The sequence below is a fragment of the Coturnix japonica genome, chromosome Z (assembly GCF_001577835.2).
Source record: "Coturnix japonica isolate 7356 chromosome Z, Coturnix japonica 2.1, whole genome shotgun sequence".
Lineage (NCBI taxonomy): Eukaryota > Metazoa > Chordata > Aves > Galliformes > Phasianidae > Coturnix > Coturnix japonica.
Genome location: NC_029547.1, coordinates 9,640,549 through 9,664,510, shown reverse-complemented (window position 1 = coordinate 9,664,510; position 23,962 = coordinate 9,640,549). Strand labels below are relative to the sequence as shown.

The following is a 23,962-nucleotide window of genomic DNA, read 5'->3' as shown; positions in this document are numbered from 1 at the left end:
TCTTTCCCTTTGACTCAACAAATATTTCCATGGTCAACAATGGTTTATTTTGTATAGCACAGAGAGAAAACATTCTGGTTGTTCAATATCAAAGTCCCATTAAAAATGAAGAATTCTTTTTCCCTGTGTCTCTTACATATCACCTACTTCCAACCCATGCAGCCACACAGACTAAAGCTGGCAAATGACAAGCAGCAACCTGCTTCAGATCCAGTCTTTCCATGTTGGAGCCACTGCACAGGGAAAACTGAAACTGTGGACCACTCAGAGGAGAAACCACACTGTTTTATATCATCTACCTACACAGTGCCTAAAATGTCTTAAACTCAATAGCATCTATCAATTGCGGGAAAAAAGGACAACGAAACAGGAGTGTGATGCAGACTATGAATATGCCTCCTGACGCTAGGCAGGCATACAACATAGGCCTCATAAACTAGAGACATGAACTTTATATTTGCAGTTATCTTAAGGCAATGATAAGATAAAGGGACAGAGAGGCTGCTGATGCTCCATCCCTGGAGGTATTCAAGGCTGAGTTGGATGGGATCCTGGACAACCTGATCTAGTGCTTGATCTAGTGGTTGGCAACCCTGCCCATGGCAGGGGGTTAGAACCAGATTATCTTTGAGGTCCCTTCCATCCCAAGCCATTATACGATTCTATGATTAGCTGGAAATGCATCAATATCCAGTGAAGAACCACCAAAGAAAAAAAATCAAAATAAGTTTACTTTTTACTTTACCTGAAGTAACCTCTTAATGCAGTCAAGGTGGCTGTTCTTCACTGCAAGATGTAAAGCACTGTGCCCTAAATCAACAAATGCAAAGCAAAGTTAGTATTCAGTCACTCAAACACTGGAATAAACTCTTCCATAACTACGGCAAGATTTTTAATTGACCATCAACACATGAAAGTATGGACAAATAAAATAAAGTCCTACATCAAGCGGAATATAGTTACAGCAGACTATTGTTCAGGCAGGGAACAGGACAATCTTAATGTCTACTTTCAGATACAGTAATGACACAATCTTTGTGACAGACCCTGCCTCCTTTTTAGAGGTGTCTGCATTACATTTTTTTCCCTTCAAATTAAAAAGGAACCCATTTTGAAGAGCAAAATTCACCAGCTACCACTATGACAAATTTGTATCATCCACAGAATTCATACATCTAAAGACTCAGGACACATGACTACTTCATTTTGCATTTAACAGGCTCCTCTTCCTACTAATTTACTTAGCATCTATGAGCTCATATTTAGCAGTGCAATACAGTGATTTTCTATCGATTTATGATTAAAGATTTCACAATCTACCCTCTAGTTCCTTCTTACATAACTCCTGAAAAATTTCAAACGCCAAAGACAGTGGAAGACTAGGTTTTCTGTACAAGCACAAAAGAAGGAGTTAAGATTTAGTAATCAGTACAGACAGTAGATCCACTTACGACAGAACCCCACAGTAAATAATGAGACATTAGCAGAAATGGCATTACCTAAGAAATGCAGGGTTGACACTCTCAGGAGTGAGCAGGCAACCTGCTATTATCCAAGTGACTAATAAATCTTGAGGCAAGATCAAGTACGAATTCTGAATAATAGTCCATGTCAGGTGTGTATATTCTCTTATCATTACATTTAATCTGAATGTTTCTTCCAGTATCACAGATGCTTTCTTGCAGAGGCATACAATTTCTCTTTATGACAAATTCACTCAGGCTGCAAGCAATGGCTAAAACAGACCCAGTGAACCCAACATTTACTTATCACTACAAGATACACAGAATACTGACACCTCGTTTAGGTGATTCTGATAGACAGGAAACGTTGGGCACAGACCACAGATGGGTCAACTGAAGTCTATTAAAGAAGAGTTTGCCAGTTTCAAATTCAGCTCTCATCCTTCTCCTAGCAGAGTATTAATTAAGGCACATGACTTTTGAGGGCTGAAGCAGCATGCTTAATAGTTCTGAGCTCAGTTTGGCCTGTATCAGCAATTTTCACTATGTCACAATCCTGAGGAAACTGCAACTTCAGTACAGTTAAATGGGGTTAATAGCTTGGATACACATAAAAGCAACACACAAGATCTTGATTTAATCTATGCAAAGCCTTAAATGAAATGACCAAAAAGCTGGGAGGGGAGAGGGGGCAGGCAGGGAAGAGACAAGGGGAATTATAATAATATCAACAGCAATCATTACTAAAATTAACTGTTTTGCAATTACTGGAGTCAGCTATAAATGCTGACATTTATAGTATATGGGCTTAAAATCTGTATTCTACATGCAGTAAAGCAAGTATGTCCAAACTGCAAAGGTTATGATGTGCTGTGAATTGGAGGGAGCAGCGTTGTCAAATTTGCACACCAAGATTTATAGGCAAATGAAGCATATTGTGTTGTATATGTAGGTTCACAGAGACGTACCTGCACCATCCTGGGCTGTCACATCTGCACCATGCGTCACCATAATCCTGAGGCATTCTGCATGTCCTTTTGTGGCTGCCAGGTGAAAACTGGAAGAGAGTATTTATATGACACTTTTCTGATTCTAAGATCTTCTTTGTCTTTTATTCACAAACCAAGTACTGGCAAGTTCTCCCATTCCTGTTCTTAGGTCTTTCTGGCAACCCTCCACTACCTCCCAGGAAGATAATAGCTCTGAAAGTGAGAAGGCACATCAAAAAGCTTTTGTATTCATGTATTTAAATAGGCTGCTGTTTCATTAACCCATGTCAGATACCTCATGTGCATCTATCTACTGAGTTTCTAAACCAATGTCCTTAGTGATGCAACATATCACCATAGAATGCACGGGCTTGGGAAATTACTAAAGAAAACTGGCTTTGCTCAGTGCACTCAGGGCAATCTTAATTTTCCTCTTTCAGCAGACAATATCTAACTCCTCTAGGAGTTGATTTGGTTCCTAAATTAAACTAAATCGAGTTCCACTTCTGAACTGCCCCCTTCAGAGTAAACAGTGCACGAGCGCAACCTGGAGATACCAAAGCTACTGGATATTTGTGAGACTATACTAAGGATGCATTTTTCAACTTTTGGTTTTGCTTTTCACTTGAATTATCTGCTTGTTTGTTTTATCTGTTTGCATGGGTTACAAACCAGATCTTGACTGGATGCATTTAAAAGCATCAATTACCAAAGATAAAATTACAGAACAAACTAAAGATGTTATGCTTAATTCATAATAATAAAGCCTTTTTATACTGAGTGTTCATCTTTTGTCATTGTTAGCACGTCCAGATTCACAGAAGCGATCTTATACACATGCTTCTGGCTTAATTAAGCCGAGAAGCAAATTCAAAGAAAAAGCTTATGGAAATGGAGAAGTCTGTATCCCTCTGACACATTCTGTGCCAAAACAAGTGAGTCAAGCACAGGCAGACTTACTGCTTCCCCACAATCCTGCTATTATCATCTTAACATACATTAGTGATAATGCTAAGAAAAAAAGAAAAAAACAAAACAAAACAAAAAAACAAAACCAAACAAAAAAAAGAGATAAAACATTCCTAACAATTACTATTAAATTGTGAATGAATACCTAGTACCTTCCTAAGCATGACCCAAATTGAAAAAGCCTGTAATCTTGGGGTGTTTTCTTATATCTTATGAAGGAGAAGTTCATTTTTTAATATCATACATCCCTACGTTAAAAGCTTTTTCCTCCAGAATCTAAAAGGAACCTTACTCATGTAGATATTTCCATATCATTTAGGAGTTTATACTTTGGACAACCATTTCCTTTAAATTCTAAAACTAATACTGAAAGTTTAGCTTGCTAAGTAGAACAACAAGGAATAACAGGCAAGAGTGAAATGTGTATTTCTCGCACAAAGTGAACTGCAACACCATTTCTCTAAGCTGTAGACCTTTCTTTGCAGCCCCACTGAAAAGACAGCAGAGGAAAAAGACCTACTGACAAGATCTGGCAAAGAGCTGAGAGTTAATCAAAATAGAAGAGCATGAAGTCCTGTACCAAACACAGCAACTACCTCCCTTCCTCCATGGGGTCCCTTCCATCCTACCAGCTGCTGCCTACAAATACTAGGCAGGCAATGCTTAAAGCTTCAAACTGTTCTCTGCAAATGTAAAAAATATTCTGTATGCTCATCCACATGCTTACAGCTACCATAAACAAACTGAACAGAAGCATAACTAAATAGTTTGAAAAGCACAACAAGTACTGCTGCTGGCTGTCCTCTGGTTGTTCAAAAAAAACTTTATGTTCTTGGTGATCAATGCAGTTGTGTAAACATTCTTCTTCAGAAGAAGGGGTTTCTCAGGCTTTAGGAAAACTGCTGGAAAAGGGAGCAAAAAGAGCCTGACAAATTCCAGCACCTCTAATTTGGCCGGCACATAATATCCACCAAATACTGAAACAGACTCAGAAACATTTGTGTAGATACGCAATGCAACTGAAATCAATTAAATGTCAGGAACACCGTGATGCATGCACTTTGCTCATTTACACTTGACAATATTCACAGAATAATAAATACTTGAATAACAATAACTTGGATAAATCTAGGACATTAAGATTTTACAGAGATTTTTGGTGCTGTGGAGAGTAGCACCAAATGTCACAAGAGTATGCAAAAGCAATAGAAGTTTGATTTAGATAAATCAGACTGCAAAAAAAGGATTAAGAAAAAATAAAAGAAGAAAAAACCTTAAACCCTTTCAGGCTATGCAGCTATACATATATACACACGCACATAGATATAAATCCCACAAATGCAAATACTTCCTAAGGAAGTTCTCAGCAAGTCACTGATAATTAGTTTCATGGTATCCAAAATTTTTCAAGTTAAGAAAAAAAATCAAATCAAAAAGGATTTCTTGTCCCAAACTGCTATGGTGAAGAAACATCACCTGTAAGCAGAGCAGGTGTTGAGAAAGCTGAGAGAACATGTGAAGTATCCAACAAAAGCATATAAGTTATCTGGATAGTCCCAGGAATGGAGAGTACCATGAGGTTTACCTCACATTCACCTACAGTTACCTAAGCCTAATAGTGTTGGGGCTGCTACAACTACCTCCCAAATGCTTTCTGCATATCCTTCTCTTACTGCTACTAAGTATCATATAACTCTGAAAGTCTTTTTTTTTTTCTTCTTCTTTTTTTTTTTTTTTTTTCTTAAAGATCTAGAAAAGATTGGGGTGGGAAGCTTGGTTAATTAACTGCCTCTTTCATGAACTGAACTGGCTTACAAGGAATTGGTCCGGCCCATGAAAGACAAGAGAGTTACTCCAGACTGGGATGATCCTACAATAGTCACACATATGTCAAAGTACATTACAGAGCACTGGATGGACAAAAAGCTCCCCATGAAGAATAATTCTGTTTTATTCTGCTGTTAATACCCCCCGACTTTTGTTCTTCTTTTCCCATCTGTTTAAAAACAAATAGAACAAAACAAAACAAAACCCCAAATCCACCCACCAAAGAAGAAAAAAAAATTCAACCAGTAGTGGATACTTGAGACAGCTGTGTATCAAGAGAGACTCTGGGCATGAAGAAGCCTGGAGACATTTATTTCAGTGCAGAATAAGTCTTTGCAAGCTACATAAGGTTTCCTAAAACACCCAAGGCAAAAGCAGCAGGTTCCCAAACCCTTGAGTTCTCACCATCTAGAAGTGTTGAGCAGTGGTGCATTTTACTTCCATCCTTCATAAATAAACTTCCCCTTGTATGTATGCAAACAACTTTCCTCCCACTTCCTCGCTGTGCAATGTCAGGCAAACAAAAACAAACGTTTAAGTCTTCATGTGGAGCAAGGGCCATGCTGAGGGTTACATTCTCACTCAGCCTAAGTTCCCATTCCAATGTAGTTCATTTTCCCTTTACAAGAACCCTGCTGCTACCACCTCCAGCTACATCTTGGTGCCCCACCCTGAAATGATTTGAGACAGGTTTCTTCTACTGCTATAAAGCATCCTGTAGGGCAGGATGGACTTCTACTGGTATCCCCAGAGCATTCAATGCAGCAGAGTAGCAGCTACCCTTCCCAGTGGTTTTCTCACTGGATCCACAAATGAGGCCAGTCAGAATTTAGATCCACCTCACAGCATCTGACTAAGATCATCTGGTTGACACTGCTTTTTTTCCCAGTGGGAATGCTCAAGTCCCACAGCTACTCAATTCTGAACAAGATAAAATGAAATAAAATCAAGCCAGCGAAGAAACTGAGCCCTCTTCAGTTGGTGACTGACAAGAATGCAAGAGTTCAGACGTTGCTAAAAGGTCAAGGTGAGCATTTCCAGAACTTATTTAATTGCCATACAGTAACTCAAACAGAACAGGGCTGTAATTTTTACTAATTACCTCATATAAACTATTTATTTACCAATAATTTCACAAGAGGTAAAATACCAGAATTAATAAAAATTTAGAGGTTACACTTGTAAAAAAAGAGTTAATTGAGCTTGTTGAGGTGTTGTTAGTACCAAGACATGGGTCTGCTGAATCCAGATTCTCTGCTTAACCATCTATATAGCTACATTCCGCAAAACTGAGCACAATCCCCTAACTGAATGTTATTTTGACAGCTGGCTTAAAACAACTGGGTGGTCCATATAACTAGGGAAAATACCACAAAAGTACAGTAGAACATGATAAAACAAGAAAAAATAAAGCCTCAAATTAAGACTGTAACCTTCTAGCACAGGGAAGTTTTCATTTGTTTAAAGAAAAGCACAATCAGAAGAGCAGAAAAAATATATCCTATTGGGTGCTGCAGTTCTGTATGGCACCATCATGCTCCAGAGCTGCTCTGGAGCAGAACCAGCACTCTCTGTAACATGGAATTTCTCCAGAGCCTGAAAGCACTCTAACACAGTCTTCATCAAAATCCAAAGAAAATAAAGAACACGGTTGAATTATGAATGCCAAGTAAACAGAAAATAGCGAATACAATATTATGACAAACAAAGAACAAAGAAGAAAGTAAAACATGTATGCAAGCATACAATGCTATTGTTCTCTACTGTTAATCTGAGTGCTCTGAAAATATTTTAAGTGCAAGAATGTTTGAAATATGCTATGAACTCAAAGTCGCTCATTGTCAAGGTTTATTTTGAGTAAAAACATCCCTCCCCAAAGCAGTTCATCCTTCTTCATTTTCTATATCGCATGTCAAATCTTTATTGACTTTCATGAAATCTGGCTTGTCTGCCAACAGTTTGATGATTTACAGTTTCCCAGCAGACCAATACCTTCATACAAACAAACGAGACTGATAAAATAAAGACACAGAGCTGCTCAGAGTATTTGCAATGCCAACTAAAAAAATATGGAAATAGAAAACGTTCTGCCCTGGCTGCTATCAGGTGAGACAGCAAAGTGATTTGCCAGATACCTCAGTCTAGAAGAGACCATTGGTAATCTGGCTCATTTTGTACATTGTGTATTCATCTACAGCTTGCTTAAAATGCCTGTGATTCTCACAGACAGAATTATTCCTCAAAGCCCTGATTTCTTCCTTCAACAAAAACTGTACCAATAAATGTATTAAATGTTATCTGTATTTTACTGTTTTCCACCACAGGCCAAGGCCAAGTAGCAGAAGTACTAGAAGGTGTACCCAGTACACCTGGGTGAGAAAGAGCTGTAAGTAAAATGAGATCAGCATATTCTGTGCACAAATTAGAGGAATATACTAAATATGGTCTCTTTTGGCATGTAATACATTACCAGTAATTAGTGAATGAAGTTTATTTTTCTGTGAATTATTTGGGATTTTATCAACAACAACAACAAAAATCTGTTATGAAATTAATCCTTTTAAACCTAACAAAAAAGCATTCAACACATCATTTACCTAATTTTGAGGAAAATGATCTCTAGAGGTCCTTTCCAACACCTACAGTTCTGTGATTCTACAATTCTGTGAATGGGAATGGCCCACAACAGTCCCAAAATAGACAGTGTTTTTATGCCTTCCTCTGTCAACCAAGACAGGGCACTCAGCAAAGCAGTAATGCTTCACCTTAAGCCTAAAAACCAAAATTAAATACTGAACATTCACCTGTGAAAGTTGGCAAATCTTTATCATTCCCTGTCTACCAAGTGACATATCACTTGAGAGACTTAAGTCTTGTAAATACTCAGGGGATTCTACTACAAAGGAAATACTACTAAAGGTCAGTATTGGCAAGACTGTCAGTACCAAATGTGTTAGCAGCCTTTGACTTGGGAACAAAAGAAGCCTTGCCTCTTAACAAATAGTGTTCACTTCCATGCTTACTACCTAGGCATGAAAGCAGTAGAGTCAGACTGCAGCAGAAGGACCAAATGAAGTTATGTCTGTTCCACAGCTCCTCTTAGTCCCTTTAGCTGCACTGTCCTCCAGCTCTGAAATGTTTTGGGGAACTGACTTTTTGAGTCACTCCTAAGTGAGAATAAAGATGTGGGAACAGGACTTCCTTACATTGGCAATCCCAAACAGAAAGAGCACGGTGGAACCAGCTTCAGGATGAAAACCAAATCAAAACTGAGAGAGAAAGATAAATTGCAGAATACCACCAGATAAACCCTCATGAAGACACATTTCAGTTACTATAGATACTTCTGTTCTACAAACACAAAGTACCAATGGATACTACAACAAACCCATTCTGATGTACAGCAAATCAGAGATTGCCTTAAAGGCAAATCAGACATCCACCATCAACTGTTAGTAGTTTGTTAACTATTTTGTTTTAAATAAATAAAACTCATAGCTTCACAGTGCATCCATTACACCTTCAATCAAGAGTAAGTGCAACAAATGTGGCTTTTAATTAAGTACAGGCAGTCTGTATCGTGCTCCTGTCAGACACGCACGTGCCACAGGAGTGCAAAAATCACAACAGGAGAAATGATTACAGTAAATACATTTTGTTTTAAAGCTAGAGCTGGTGTCATTAAAAACTCAGAAAAGAGTTTTCTACTATGAGATTTAAAAGACGTTTCAGTAATTAGCTGCGGGTACTTTTTTTGAGTGTGGGCAGGTTAGGAATTTAAGAAAGGTGACATTAGCAGGTATGGATTTAGTATGAGCTGTGGAGGTGTTTTCTCTGTAGTAGCAGTCACTAAAACATAATGCAATGCACACAGAATGTTATTTTCTATCCTCTGTTTAAACATAGCTTCCCCTAGCACACACAAAACCCCTGGGCAAAAAGCATACATGGATCTTCTGTTAGCACATACTCTGCAAAAGCTTTCATTAAAAAAAAAGAAGAAAAAAAAGGTCAGTTTTCATATAAAGGTTCCAGCTTTTATTTAAAGTATAAAGAGTCTTGTTTCAATCATACACACCTCAAGGTATAGGACATTAAAAAAGGCAAGTCTGCTGAATGGCTATTTTCTTATTAGGAAAGAAGCAATTTCATCGTGCAGTACAGAAGCTGGCAAGCCACGGACCCCTGATCTTTGCCTTCAAACTCAACAAAAACATCCACCCACCTGTTATTCAGAGAGATTTTAGAGATCCCCAGAACCTTTATATTGCACATTCTCAGGGCATGTTCCAGCAGTTCCATTTTCACACACAGTTTTCTTTGGCGAACTTTATTACCACATTGCCACAAACTCCCTCCTCAAATCTGAAGCATAAAGATTCCTCTGCTATGTGCCCTTAACTGTAAGTAAAAGTACTCACAATTCAAAGTTGTGTTTCCTTTAGAGTATCCTTCTTCAAAGACCCTCAAAAACCAACACCAGCAAATTGCCAATTCTGCCAATGGCCAGCTTCAGCGTACCCATAGGTGTTGATGAAAAGTCTGAAGCTTTGAAATGCTACTTCTATTTCTGCTGTTTCGGGGTACAAAGATTGACAACATGAAAGAAATTGTGAAGTTGCAGAAAAGCTTAAAAAGCTCAGAAACGAGAGCAGCATCGCCTGTGCTAAAAAAGCCAAGGTTAGAGCAGAACAGAGTAGTTCATTTGGAAGAGATCTACAGAGATTACTAAGTCCAACTATTTGACTACTTCAGGGCTTAACTAAAAGCTAAAGCATATTATTGAAGGCATTATCCAAACACCTCTTGAGCACTGACAAGTTGTGGACATCAATTACTTCTCTGGGAAGCCTGTTATGAGTGTTTGGACTCCTTCACAGTAGAAATGTCTTTACTACTACATACTAAAGAACTAGAAATGTACTTTCCTACTGAGCCTCTCCCAGTACAGCTTTGTGCTGCTCCTGTGCATTCTGACAGCAGCTCTCAAGGAGCAGATCCTGTCACCTCCCTTTTTGCTGCTGAGAAGTAAGGTCACCTCAGCCTCCTCTTCTGCTGGACAGCCCAAGTGTCCACATCAGCTCCTCATAGGACATGCCTTTCAGCCGTGTCACCACCCTTGTTGCTCACATCAGCAGCAGCAAAAGACCTTCAGAACACTTTCAAGGACCCTAACATCCTTTTTGTATTGTGGAGCCTAGAACTGCACACAACACATAAGGTGAGCCCACTCCAACATAACATATAGCAAAGAAACACCTCTTCTGACTACTAGCTGTGCTGTGTTCTGTGTCCCCTGCAAGGCAGTTTGCCCCTTTGTTCTTAATAGTACATAGGATAATTTTTTCAGGCGCTAAGGGTAGACAAATATGTCTGTAGTTTCCTACATCTTCCCTTGTGCCCTTCTTGTAGATCAGTCTAACACATTTTAGGTTATAGGGAAACTTCATACCAATTATTTCTTTAAAACAGATCCTACATCTGAAAAAACAAAGCTAAATATATTGTTAATTAACAAATAGTTAATTTCTCAATATATACAGTTTCTGGCAAAATATCTTCATTAACATATGATGAAGTCTTTAAAGATGCCCAGATCACTAAAGCTTCTTCCCTCACTTTAGGTAAAACCAGCTACTCATTTGCTGTCCTGGCTTGCAAGGCCAGAAAACAGTTCAAATTTAAAATTAAGCCCAAGCAATCCTAGCACCTCGATCAATGTCCATCCTCCAACATAGTCTGCTTGGTACTGCTGCCTATGGGCCAGCAAACATGAATAACAATGTCTACTACATGAAAAGTCATGAAATTAGAATTAGGAAATCCCAAAGCATGTTAACATAACAAGAAGCCAGGAAAGGGCTGGAAAAGGCTGAAAATAACTGGGTAGAAGCTAATCTAAAGAAAATATTTTTGTTGCATGAAAATCCAGCTCGGCTTATGAACTGTACACAGTACTCCAAGAACCAAAGAGCACAGATATCCTTATTCATCATCAGGGACCCTGACTGACAGTAGTTCAAGGTATGCACCTGCACAGTAGGTAAAAACAAGACACGGAATGATATATAAGCCAGACAAGTAGGTGCTTTGAAGAAAAAACAACTAGCTTTTACATATTACTTTGTTTAAGTTATCTGTTCTCCTTCCCTCCCTGGGCTGGGGCACTTTAAGCTAGTAGAAGCCAGTTAGTGTAATTAAAATCTACATATGCAGCTCATTTGATTGCATAAGTCTTTGAAAAACACGTTAAACAACTGCAACCCATTACACAGATATAAATCTGAAAAACAACTTCAGCCTTTGCCCTGTCCCCTCCAGCCCTGCAGAGCCTGGTTCTGGCCCAGCCCACAAGAAGCATGCTTCCTGTGCTCCCTTGCCAGCTTGGATAAGACGAGTGAAAAGAGCAGCCACAGTGTTCACAACACAGAAGCAGCAAGCAGTGTTCTGCCTCCACACGAGCCAAGCAGCAGCTGTTCCAAGCCAGGCACAAAAAGACTCCCAACCATCTAGGCTATGCTCTGATGAAAGCATCTCACAGGCTTCTTGAAAACAGGCCAGGTCTAGTAAAAAGCTGGGTATTTGGCAACCCTGCAGAAGGACCTGTTTTACAAGGAATTCCATCAGCTGCCTGGTGAAGCAGCATGACAGGTTTGTCCAATCCTACCAGAGAGGGATGGGTGCCTCACAGGGTCTCCAAACACATACATGGAAGTCCTTCAGAAGGAAACCTAGTTTTCCAAGACAACAGATCTACTCATACAGATAATTAAATGCAATCTCTTATTAAGAATAGACATCCTAACAGTCTATGAATAAGAGCAAGTACAATACAGAAGATGAAAGCTAGCTCCTAGAAGAACTTGATTGATTGTTTCCTCCTTGAACTCTAGCTGTCATCTGCAGGAAGTCTTGTCCGTGCAAGATGCACAAGACCCATGGGATATTTCTCAGTGTTCAAAGCAATTTATTCGAAATAGGGAGTTTGTTTTTCAGATAAGTGGAATTTGTTTTTCCCATGAAATTATTAAAGAGAAAGTTTCAGTTTTTCAGAAGTGAAGGTTAGGATCTTCATAACTGAAATCTAACTAGACAGCATTAATTTCTGTTTCTATACAAGACTGTTACTTCTTATTTAAATACGAAGGTACAAAAATACTAAAATGTCTTACCAAATAATGCTTTGAAAATGCACATAGCAGAACTTGAACATTCTTGATTTAAGTCCTGTCAAACATGTAACTAAGATCACAGAATCACAGAATGGCCTGGGTTGAAAAGGATCATCTAGCTATGTGCAAAGTCACCAGACCAGGCTGCCCAGAGCCACATCCAGCCTGGCCTTGAATGCCTGCAGGGATGGGGCATCCACAGCCTCCTTGGGCAACCTGTTCCAGTGCATCAGCACCCACTGTGTGAAAATGTTCCTTCTACTCTCTAGAACTGTGATGCATTTTCACATCTCTGAGGGGCTGCATACTCAGACCATCAGCAGCTATCCTACAGTCAAGAACCAGGATTGCTCTTTGTCATGGTTTTGTAATTTTGTAATTTTGCTATCAGTATTCCACATCATAACATCATGTAAAGCATGGATACTTTTACTGAATGTGCAGTCCACAGAAGAAGACTACATATCCCAGAGAACAACATGGGTAGTGATAAGTCACGGGACCAGGATGCTATATAATCTCGTTCCCAGGCTGGAGTGTTCTTCTTCTTCTCTCGAACTTCTCAGAGAGTGGGAAGCGTTCCAGCCGTGTCACCTAGAGTTCACAGTAGGCCTCTCGGTTTTCGGGGACTCTCTCTCTCTGTTTTGTTCGATTTGTTAGCCTCAATTATACTATATTGTGTTATCTTGTATTTCGATATCATATTTAGTAAAATAAGTTTTTCCTCCTTAGATTGCCGCTGTTTTTATCCCATTCCTCTTTTCCCCCTCCTTTCTGGGCCCCGGGGGTGCCTTACGGGGTGGCTTCCCCTGTCACAGGCATAGGTAAATCTAAGTAACCCGTGACATTCTTGGCAGAAACTTCACTTGAAGGACATCACTTAAAAACCTACAAAAGTTATGCTTGTCAGTTCAAAAAATCTTGTATGATACATGGATTTCTGCATGTATTGCCAAACTCTAAAATCAAAATTAATTATTGGTCCTTCATTGTGAAGACACAAGCAATTCTCCTCACTTTACGGTAACAACTGGCTCATACTGACTATAACAAGTAAGTTAATTAGCCCAATTTACTATTCTGGTAGAGGATGATTTTGTCGAACTACACCCAGACATTTCATTAGCTTTCTAAACTTCAGACTGAAGTGGAAAGTAATTTTTCAGGAAATTTAATATTAACTTCTTAATTGAATCAAGTTCTTAAAAGTGCTGTGGGGGTAGGGGAAACTAGAACGAGCAATCAGGATATTAATGTGAGAAGAACTTCAAGGAAGTCTTGGAAAAATAAAAGCATTTACAACCAGTGTCCCACGAAAAACTGTACTAGAAATTTTGAGACAGGAGCCAGATTCCAGTTTTCCTGTTCTAGAGCAATGAAACGTGAATAGAGATCACTGTGGTTGTCTTTATTTTTGAAACAGACATTGTTTTTATCACCTGGACTAGCATAAATTAGTCACTATGATAAATGTTAGTCAAAAATTGTTTTCTGACAGAGAACTTATCAAGTTCTTGGAACACCAGTGAACTCCATTCCTAGGGAGGCGATGATCCTCAGGTACTGAACATTTCTTGCAGCTCCCACCCTATTACAATTTTCAGAAGACAATATTCTAGGATGTTTTTCTGATTAAGTGTTCCGTCGACTTCTGGAGGTAACACAGCATGTGCAAAAGAACCATCCCCTAGTGTATGATGTTTTACTGAGGAGATCCATTATGTGCACAATAAAATGTGGAAACTTCCTTAATTTTGAAGATCTTTTAGAAGATTAATATAGTTTTGAATCAATAAAGGGAGGATACTGTAATTCTTCCATTCCTCATATACTGTACTCATTTAGTAAGGTACTTCCCTTGTTTTGGAGGTGAGCTGTCTGAATCATTTCTATGGTTTTCTCTCTCAACCAGGACAGCATAATAACTGCAGTAAGCCTGTATTCATTCAAAAATACAGTAAATGCAGTAGGAAACATGAATACTTAAAAGGAAAATGTCCCTTGTAAAAAACCATTTAATACCTAATTTACTCATCAAATGGTGATACCCATCATGCAACTCCACTTATCTCCTAATACAAGAAGATACAAAAGTGAGAAAGGAAAAACGAATACTTTGAACAAGTTAAGCAATTTGGGATTTGAAATACGCTTCAAAATTTATTTTCAGCTCAGTCTCTGAGGCACGAACATTCTGGTTCAAAAGAAAATACATAATTCCTGCTGACTGCTATTGACAACAGTTTTGTGAAACTGCATTTGAAGAGAATTAAAGCTTTTTTTTATATCATTGTCTGACTCATTTCATTAAGCAACAGCTGATACAACTGCAATAAATTAAATTACAGAGATCTTTTGTTTCATTTAATAGCCATAAGCATTTGATTCTAGTTCAGTACCTTGAAAAAACATGCAAACATGGTATTGATGCACTGGCACACAGACAAAATACCTTCAGGACATAGAAGTGCTGCCACTTATACATTATGAATTATTTCCATATTTGATCTGTTGGTTCTTTTTTTTTTTTTTTGGTTGTTTCTTTGTTTTTTGTTCCAGTAGTAACAGCAAATTCTTTAAATAACAGTCCATTTGAAGACTTGTTCTTGTGGAAAGAGTAGTACATGAATAAATCCCCCTGAAAAGGCCTTCCTTGAAAAGCCTTTATTGTTAGTTTAAGTGGGAGTTAAATGACCAACTTCCAAATTAAAAAGCACTGTTTTGCTGTTTAAGGAAGTTGGACACGAAAAAAAACAACATCCATCTGGCAGAGTAGGACTACAATGGAAGAATCAGATTTCCAGACAGGTTCCATTACCAATGTACTTGGCAATGGTTTGTACAGTGTAAGTGGGAGCAACAATGGAGCTGTGTCAACTTACACCAAAGGTGGATTTGCTCCATAGCCTTAAGACTAATTTATTGTTTATAGAAAGGTCTGAGTCAGAGGCTGTATGGTGGTGGTGGTAGGGATGTCAGGCAAGACTTAAAAACCTTTCACTACTTTGAATTTTTTTTTTTCCTTTCTTCTTCATTTTTTTTTTTTTTTATTAATAGGTACTAATGGGGAGTTGAGAATCCTGATGAAAATCTGTTAACACTGCCTCCACACAATATATCTGTGGGCAATGCACAGAGAAAAGAATTGGTAATACTGAAGCAAACAAAGATAGAGGCAAAATTTAGATAGTTATATCCAAACCTGAGCCAAAACTGCAGAACACTGGATTGGGACTCAGTAGAATGACACACACAATATCCAACAGAACAGATGCAGAAAAATGTAGGTTGTCTCTGTTCCTCTTAGATCAAGCATTTTATATTAAGAAACCATTTGATTACAAAACAAAAACAAACAAAAGAACAACACCAAAAAGCCAACCACCTTTGAAATGTATTAGTCTTCTCCATCTTTTGCTTAAAATAAATATTAAAAACTATGCTTCAAATAAAGATCTGAGCAATATCAATAATTTTGTCTGAAGAACTATTAAGAAAGAGAACAAGAAAGAAAACACTGAAGTAAAATCACTCTGCATCTTAAGTGAAGGGTAACAAAAAGCTAAACAAATTGTTTTTCCTGTTGCGCTTTCAAGCACATTCCAAAGCTGTAATCACATTATGTAAGTTGTTACATAATTGGATCCATCATACTCTTCCAGTTAGTCACCTCCAGCCTAATTAAATAAACAAATGCATTGATATAAACTCACAGGGGATCAATCAACCAATAGACCACTGATTTGAAAAGCTTCCTTCCCAAATAACGTAGCAGACCACGCTCTAAACTAATTAGTAGAGCATAATTGTATTGGGTTGTCCCAGAAAGACTTCTCCAGATCACTCTTTCCCAGCATGAGCCTCCCATGCTCCAGAAGAGGTAGCTGACCAAAAACTACCATGCTCCTGTGGGACACTGTCAGACTCAGTGCTAGGCTTTAGGTAAGTCTGTGCCTATAACCAGAGATCCAGAGGCAGAGCAGAACAGTTGTGCTAGGCACCCAGGATTCACCGTGCAGGTATGAAGCCCTGGCATCACACTGCAAGCACAGGAGACACAAGCCTATCTGGATGGAAATTATGGCTGTGCTGTACTTAGAAATGTTGCTTAGGCAACAGTATTTCAGTTTTAGAGCATACATGTATACAGACACACTAAAAATTAAAAAGGCTCTGAAACTGGGAAAACTAAAACAAGAAATTGCCTGTTAGTAATAAGCCATACTAGAGGACACACTTGTGGATCACAGTATTCTTTGGTAGCTGTACCTCTCCATATCAGCGTCATGGTTTCTATACCTGTCTGTCTCTATCTTTCAAAACTGAAGAAGAAATAACTCCAGCAGGTCTGCTGAGTTTCTCAAAGCAATGCAAACAGAATGAGAGCTGACAAGCTGTATCTCTGTATCACAGCAGTGGTATTTTTTGCATTCTCTCAACTTTATTTTTTTAAGCCACTACATAGAAATATTTTAAAAGTAACTGATAATTAGCTGCATATATTAAACTAGTAAAAACATAGATCTTTACAGCATTAATTCATATTTCTAAACTAAAATCAATCTAATTATATTTCAAAATTAATAGTATATGTATCTACATAATTAGTAGCTGCGTAATCAATAGAAATATATAGTTGACTTCTTTATTTGCAGCTACAAAGAATAAATTTTCAAGTATGTTTCTGTAAATATGAAAGCCATCGCACCAAATCCCTACAGCTACAATCTCAGTATTAAGAGTCAAAAGGCTCGTGTATGTTTATTGATAACTTCAGTCTTGCTTGGCTTCCTATAAAAAAAAAAATCAGTATCAAATTATACATAAAACTTGCAAAATACCGTTGTTATACTGGACACAGCGCAGCTTAAGACTTCAGCACTGAGGTTACATTGACTAGAAAAAAGACAAAATGCTAAATATAGCTCTGTTTCAGAAGACTTGAAAGAAGTCACGCTCTGATTATGTCTTTTTCAAAAGAAAAACACACACATGCAACTTTTAAAATAAAAATCACACTGTGTGTGGAGAAAGGCCACATAAAGTAATAAAGAGATGTGGACTTCTGCAGAAAGGAGCTGCAGATCATTATGAGTTGCTGCCATCATTTAGTTTCCTCAGATGCAGAACAGAAATAATGCAGATGTAGAAAATTCAAAACAGATCAAGCAAGAAACAGAATGTGACTCAATAAATTATGCAAAGGTAGTTCATTAGAACTTACCACTTGTTATAAACCACCCCATTCTGTCTATCCTAAGACTAAATATTGTTTTCCTTTCCCTCCATCTATCCAGAATTTTTGAAGGTTTTGGTTTTCTCATGGGAAGCCTATTTTACACTTATTTAATCATCTCCCAGTCCCCTAAGAAAGCTTAAAGACAGCAATCCCGTGTTGTAACTTCCTTACTGGAATCTTTTATCTTCCACAGTTAAGAAGTTAAGACTGCTCATCAGAGAACAGGAGGAAGAATAGAAGAAAACAATACACTGAGTCTCAATGCAAAACATACCAAGACTGTGAAAGAAATCTCATTCACACAAAACTTTCATTGCCAAATTTCAATCAAAACAAGAAAGAGTTGCACAAGCCATTAGTATCTGCAAGATTTTAAATTATCACAAAAACTTTAATTCAAACTAAACCATTAAACAGAAAAATTATCTTCAGTTCTATGTCATTACACACAGAATCACAGAATTACCCGGGTTGGAAGGGACCTCAAGGATCATGTAGTTCCAACCCCCAAGACATTAAGCTAATGCTCATAGGAAAAAATAGACCCAAAGATTAATGCCTTTCAGAGTGTGTAATCTGTACAGTGTCATGAAATTCCAAAGTTTCAAAATACTCTGTACTAAAATAGGATCAATCTGTCCAGCATATGAGCTTCAATTCAGTTCAATAGATTTCTGATTAAAAAACGGTACCTTTGTTTTCAGAATGTTTTCTGGTTCTTCATTCTTAGAAGTGGCATGCACAACCAAGGCTACTTTTCACCATTATCATATTTAAATGTCAAATTTAAGTTAGACTTACGCAGTTTTGCCCTCGCTATCTTGTTTGGTGGCACTGGCTCCCTTTTTACCCAGCAATGAAGCCACTTTTTCAGGGTCACCATTCTCCACTGCCTGCAGTAGACGATCATCATTCTTATTCCACTCATTAGTCTGTAAAGGAGAAAGAAACATTATTAGTACCTGCACTGTGCACAGGCTTCCTGGAATGATCTTGCACATATTCAGCACCAATGAAAGCTGAATCAAAAGCCCAAAGAAGGCACTGATAAAGCTGCATTAAATAAAAGTGCAATCTGTGTAGCACAAGCTTCTAGGAAGTCAATGGCTCAAACCATGACCTAAAGTCATCACCAGAAATGACCTCTAACTCGGAAACACTGTAGAAGATCAGTGCAGATGTAAGTCCACTTGCTCCTACTCTATTTGAAAGAGTTCTCCATCATTTGTTGAGTCCTGTTTTCTGTTTTGGAGCTGTAATTGCCCCATAAGATTTTCATCACACACATCAGATGAATAACTGATGAGCTACCTCAGCTGATTCACATCCTCCCCTACAAACACAGGCCAGCCAAATTTTACATATTTCAGGTCTTTCCCATTGTCTGACTTCATGGAGCATAACAGGCCAAGAGACTTACCTTTGCTGGCTGTAACTAATTCTACTGAGTTTTTAATCCCCATGTCTGGCTTCAAAACAAAGGAATCAAGCTACAACAGACAGTACATCCACAGTATTACTGAAAGCAAAAGACAAGCACCTTACATTTAAACACAGTTCACTAATATTTCTTTGGAGATTCTCACTGCCTGTATCAATGAAAGGACACTACTTCCTAATATGATGATGCCCTCTAGAATTCCAGGCTCTCACGACACGGCATATTTGTTCTACCACATCTGTAACCAGAATCTATAAAGTTACTAAGAAAACTAAGTAACCTTTTATATCCCATGTAATCACATCAAAAAAATAAAGCTCGGGAAAAGTTCCAGCTATGCTTTCTAGACTGGGCTAACAATAAGGCACAGCCTTCAGGAAGAACATCCGATGCACATGCAATTAAAAGCTGCTTTTGGCTTAGCACTACATCCCGCTACACTCAGTAAAGTATCTTCAACAGATTACAGCCTTCTCTTCAACATCAGTTAGCTCATCTCCAGCATAACTCTCTGTTCATGAGTACTGGACTTCTGCACAAACAACATTGGTGAAGACTGAAATCGTAATAATATGCTCCATGAGAAATATGCAGCTTAAAGAGCACTTTGTTCTATTCTATCACATTGTAGAGATTTTTTTTTGCCACTAGCTGAACAAAACGTTCAATTCTCTGCCGTGGGCTTGTGAGAAAAGATGTATGAGCTGCACACTAGTACAAACCAGCTCTGCAGACTCTGCACTTTCTCAAAAGTAGAAGGGAAGAAAAGCATTCCACCTTACTAGCTATTAAAAGTGAAATAAATATGTGGGTTTTTTTGGTTTGTTTGTTTCTTTTTAAGAAAACGAACTTAAAAAAGCAGCAACACAACATTAATGTGAGAGTACAGTGCAGGCAAGAAAGTAGACAGGAGTTGAAAGAGCAGTACCTGGAACCAAAAATATGAACAGTTGCTCTGTCAAAGAATGTGGCATGCAGAAGACAAAGAACAATTGCAGGCTTATGGCACTGTTATGACTGGTGGGTAACTGCATTGAGCAGGTTACATTCTTTATTCTTATAAAACAAGAATATATATATCTGTAGATTGCAGAGCAAGAGTTTTGTCTGCAAAAAATGATGTTTCCCCTAGCAATACTTTGACTCCAAAGCAATGAATACCCTTTCAAGCAGCAGGCTCCACCTAAAATGAAACTCACTGCATATTCTTCAGTTAGGAATTTTTATCCTTTTAAAGAGAGCCTACTATCAAAAACAGATGTTAAGGAAAAAATATCTTCATTGTAAATAAAATGCTTTAAAATTAACAGTTTTCTGACAACACATTGTGCCTTTTGTTTTAGTGCTTGTCCCTGATTCTGTGGGGTTTTTATTATGCAGTCATATAAGACATTTAAATATACAATACTTAGTGAATCCCCCGATGACCACAAAGCTTTAATAGCACCTAAATCCCACACCTTTTTCCCCCAAGTCTTCAGAAATGAGGAGGCAGCAGGTAACTGATAACCCTAACTTAAGTACCTCTAGTCAGAATCCCATGTGTCTATAGATTAAACAGAGTCAAACACAGACAAGATGTTAGGCAAAGCAATTTCTTATGAAGACCCTGAAAAACTCATGTTTACCAACTCCATCTCAGCATCAAAGAACAGCCACCAATGTTCATTTCCTTATTTTTTACACAATGCTGGTAATTCTTTTCCCTGTTTAGAGGAAAGCCATGGAGACTAGAGACTAAAACAGGAAAATCTGTCATTTTGGACCTTTGTTTTCAGGGCGCTAATTCTGTATCTAATTAGTACCACTTCTTCCAAACAGCATGACTAAGAATTGCTGCAGAAATAACCAGTCTTGCAGTCAAATACTTAATCCAACTGTACTTTTTTCAATTGCATGTTTTCAGATTTCCTTAGTGATGCTACATCTTTAATGCTATCATATCAGCTCTTTTGTTTTGCTCCTGAAAGACAAAAGAACACAATTTCCCTTTGTCATTGTGTAACAGTTAGGTTCATTTAAAAAATTAAAATAGCTGTATTCTCTGTAAGATTCTTAAAAGATGAAAGACCCAGTTTCTTTTCAAGCTATCTGAGAATTATACACCTTTAACTATAATGCAAGTTACATAAATCTGTTTAAATTTGTAAAATGGAACGGGGAAGATAATTGTCCAAACAGGAAAAAAAGAAAAAGAAACTATGCAGGTATCGACTATTGCTTAAGTATTTCTCTAATACAACTGAGCTGTTTTTAGTTCTCCACTGCATTCCACAGCAGCCTTGTACAATGCATTCCAGAAGTTAAAGGGACAGCTAATAAATAAATAAATGGCATACAACAGACTCTAAAAAATACCTATCCCTGTAGGAAATTTTAGCTCTACTATTCATCCTCTTCAGGAAAATAATATCTGGAAGTAACAATACACGCTCAGAAAGACACTGCACCCATAGCTGGAACAAACTTGGAGAAATTAAATCAGTGGAGGTTTCACAGCAACCCCTACCTCTTGTCCTAGCACTACCTGCCCCTGTTCATAAGCATAAGTACTGAAAGGCTTCAATTAGGTATTCCTGCATTTTTTTCTGAGCTAAACAAGCTCAGCTCTCTCAACCTTTCCATCAGCTGCCTGATAGAAAGGGACCTTGGTGTGCTGATGGACAGTCAGCTGAACATGAGCCAGCAGTGTGCCCAAGTGGCCAAGAAGGCCAATGGCATCCTGGCTTGAATCAGGAATGGTGTGGTGAGCAGGACTAGGGAAGTCATCCTGCCCCTGTACTCGGCACTGCTGAGGCCTCACTTGGAGTGCTGTGTTCAGTTTTGGGCACCTCAGTACAAAGAAGACATGGACTGGAGCAGGTCCAGAGAAGGGCAACAAGGCTTGTGAAGGGCTTGGAAAATCAGCCTTATGAGGAGAGGCTGAGGAAGCTGGGGCTGTTTAGTTTGGGGAAAAGGAGGATGAGGGGAGACCTTATTGCTCTCTTCCAGTATATGAAAGGTGCTTACAGCAAGAGCGGGGCTGGTCTCACTGGTGACAGAATGAGGGGAAATGGTCTCAAGTTGCGCCAAGATAAGTTTAGGTTGGATATTAAGAAACACTTCTTTACAGAAAGGGTAGTTAAGCGCTGGAATAAGCTCCCCCAGGAGGTGGTTGAGTCACCGTCCCTGGATGTGTTTAAGAGCCATTTGGATGTGGTGCTCAGAAACATGATTTAGGAGAGGATTGTTAGAGTTAGGGTACTATGGTTAGGCTGCAGTTGGACTTAATGATCTTTGAGGTCTTTTCCAACCTGAGTAATTCTATGATTATAGAGGAGGTGCTAGCTGGGAATGCCCTGACCCAAGTGCAACACCTTGTTCAACCTCATTCGGTGCTCATACATGCAGTCCTTCTGCATGGCATCCCTTTCTTTATTATATCAACTGTAACATTTAGTTTGGCATTATCTGCAAGCTTGGTGTCATCTGCAAGCTTGCTGAGATTGCACTTGATTCCACGATCCAGGTCACTGCTAAATATGTTGAAGTGAGCAAATTCACATAAGGCACAAGCTAATGTTAACAAAGAAGAGCAATAGCATCTTCTGAAAATCTCCTGAGTATAATGTCAAAGTAACAAAACTGTCAGACTTAAGCAGTTAAGTAATGCATTTTGTCATCAATAAAGCCAGAGGATGTTTTGTTTGTGGTTTTTTTTGAAGATTGCTGCAAATTTGTAAGTTAGTTGAGCAACCTGGACATTATGGCATACCATGCTATATGCAGATAAAAAAAAAAACATAACAACACAAAAATGAGCAGCTTGGTATTAAAGGCAAATATTTCCACGTAGCAAAGCTGGTAGAAGCCCCATGGAAAAGACTGTACATGTGAGCTCTCTTTATCCCTCCCTCAACAGGAACAAATCAAAGTCCCCTGAACAGTTAACATTCTGCAATAGCAATGGTTTGTAAAAACATGCAAAACTAAACTAATGAGACATATTTCAGCTTCACATAGAAGAACTAGAATCTTACATTGCACATTACCAGCTGCTCTCTCTCTCCCCTTTATTTTTTTAAACATCGGTGTGCTCTTAAATTTCGGTCATGATTGCATTCATTGGATATGAAGAGAAATGAATAGTGATCAATACTCAGGAAGTGCACGCTTTTGCTTGAAAGGAAATTTTCTGTCTTGCCAACAAATAGGCAATCTCTTCCTACTAACAAGGGTGTATCTATATAGGGGAACGATCCATCCCTCACCAATAGCCCTAGCTGTAGTGCTGACAGAAGCCAAATTTTTCCATGTTTGAACATTTAGGAACCTGAGAAAGAAGTACAGAAGGACAGAGCTAGCAAGGTTCAGGAAGGGAAGACACTCCTTCATGAGGCACCATCAGACTGAGGTTTGGGGAGTGAGGAAGAAGGCAGGAGGGGACTGACTAACTGTTCTATAACTACTCACTAAAAAGGGCAAAGCACCAGATACAAAAGCAAAGTGTATGCAGTACCTTCATCAGCAATCTTCAGGATAGGTGTAACTGTCCCAGCTGCAGCTCCGTCAGCCACAGACAGAGAAATTATTTCTCCTCTACAATCTCAGGAATTATAAATATCCTGCAGTCATTTAATCAAATAGTTACTGTATGGTGCTGGAAATGCGTGTTAAAAATCCTTTGCCATTGTGATCGCACACAGCGTGCTTAGATGGCAAATTGTTTCGAGTCCAAAGATAAACCTTCATATCAAAGCCTTCTTTTTGTTGTTAAATCTTGCATTAACTATTTTAAGCACTGTTTTTGTTTCTCAGACAAAATGAACATTTTTTGCTTCCAGGTCAGAAGCTCAAGAATTTAAAAATTGCTTAAGTAAGAC

At 38.4% G+C, this 23,962-nt stretch overlaps 1 protein-coding gene across 6 annotated transcripts in view; it reads right to left on the bottom strand.

Annotated features, from left to right (window-relative positions):
* The window catches only part of RAI14 (retinoic acid induced 14), an 85,838-nt gene that overhangs the window by 16,597 nt on the left and 45,279 nt on the right, over positions 1 to 23,962 (bottom strand). For 5 of the 6 annotated variants that reach the window (XM_015848303.2, XM_015848305.2, XM_015848306.2 and 2 more), the window contains exons 3-5: positions 18,461 to 18,591; positions 2,432 to 2,520; positions 746 to 810 (exon numbers count right to left, since the gene is read on the bottom strand). In XM_015848303.2, coding sequence (XP_015703789.1) covers positions 746 to 810; positions 2,432 to 2,520; positions 18,461 to 18,591 — 285 coding nt within the window. Of the gene's footprint in view, positions 1 to 745; positions 811 to 2,431; positions 2,521 to 18,460; positions 18,592 to 23,598; positions 23,620 to 23,962 lie in introns of those variants that run through there. The other variant, XM_032441536.1, reaches the window with a different exon arrangement.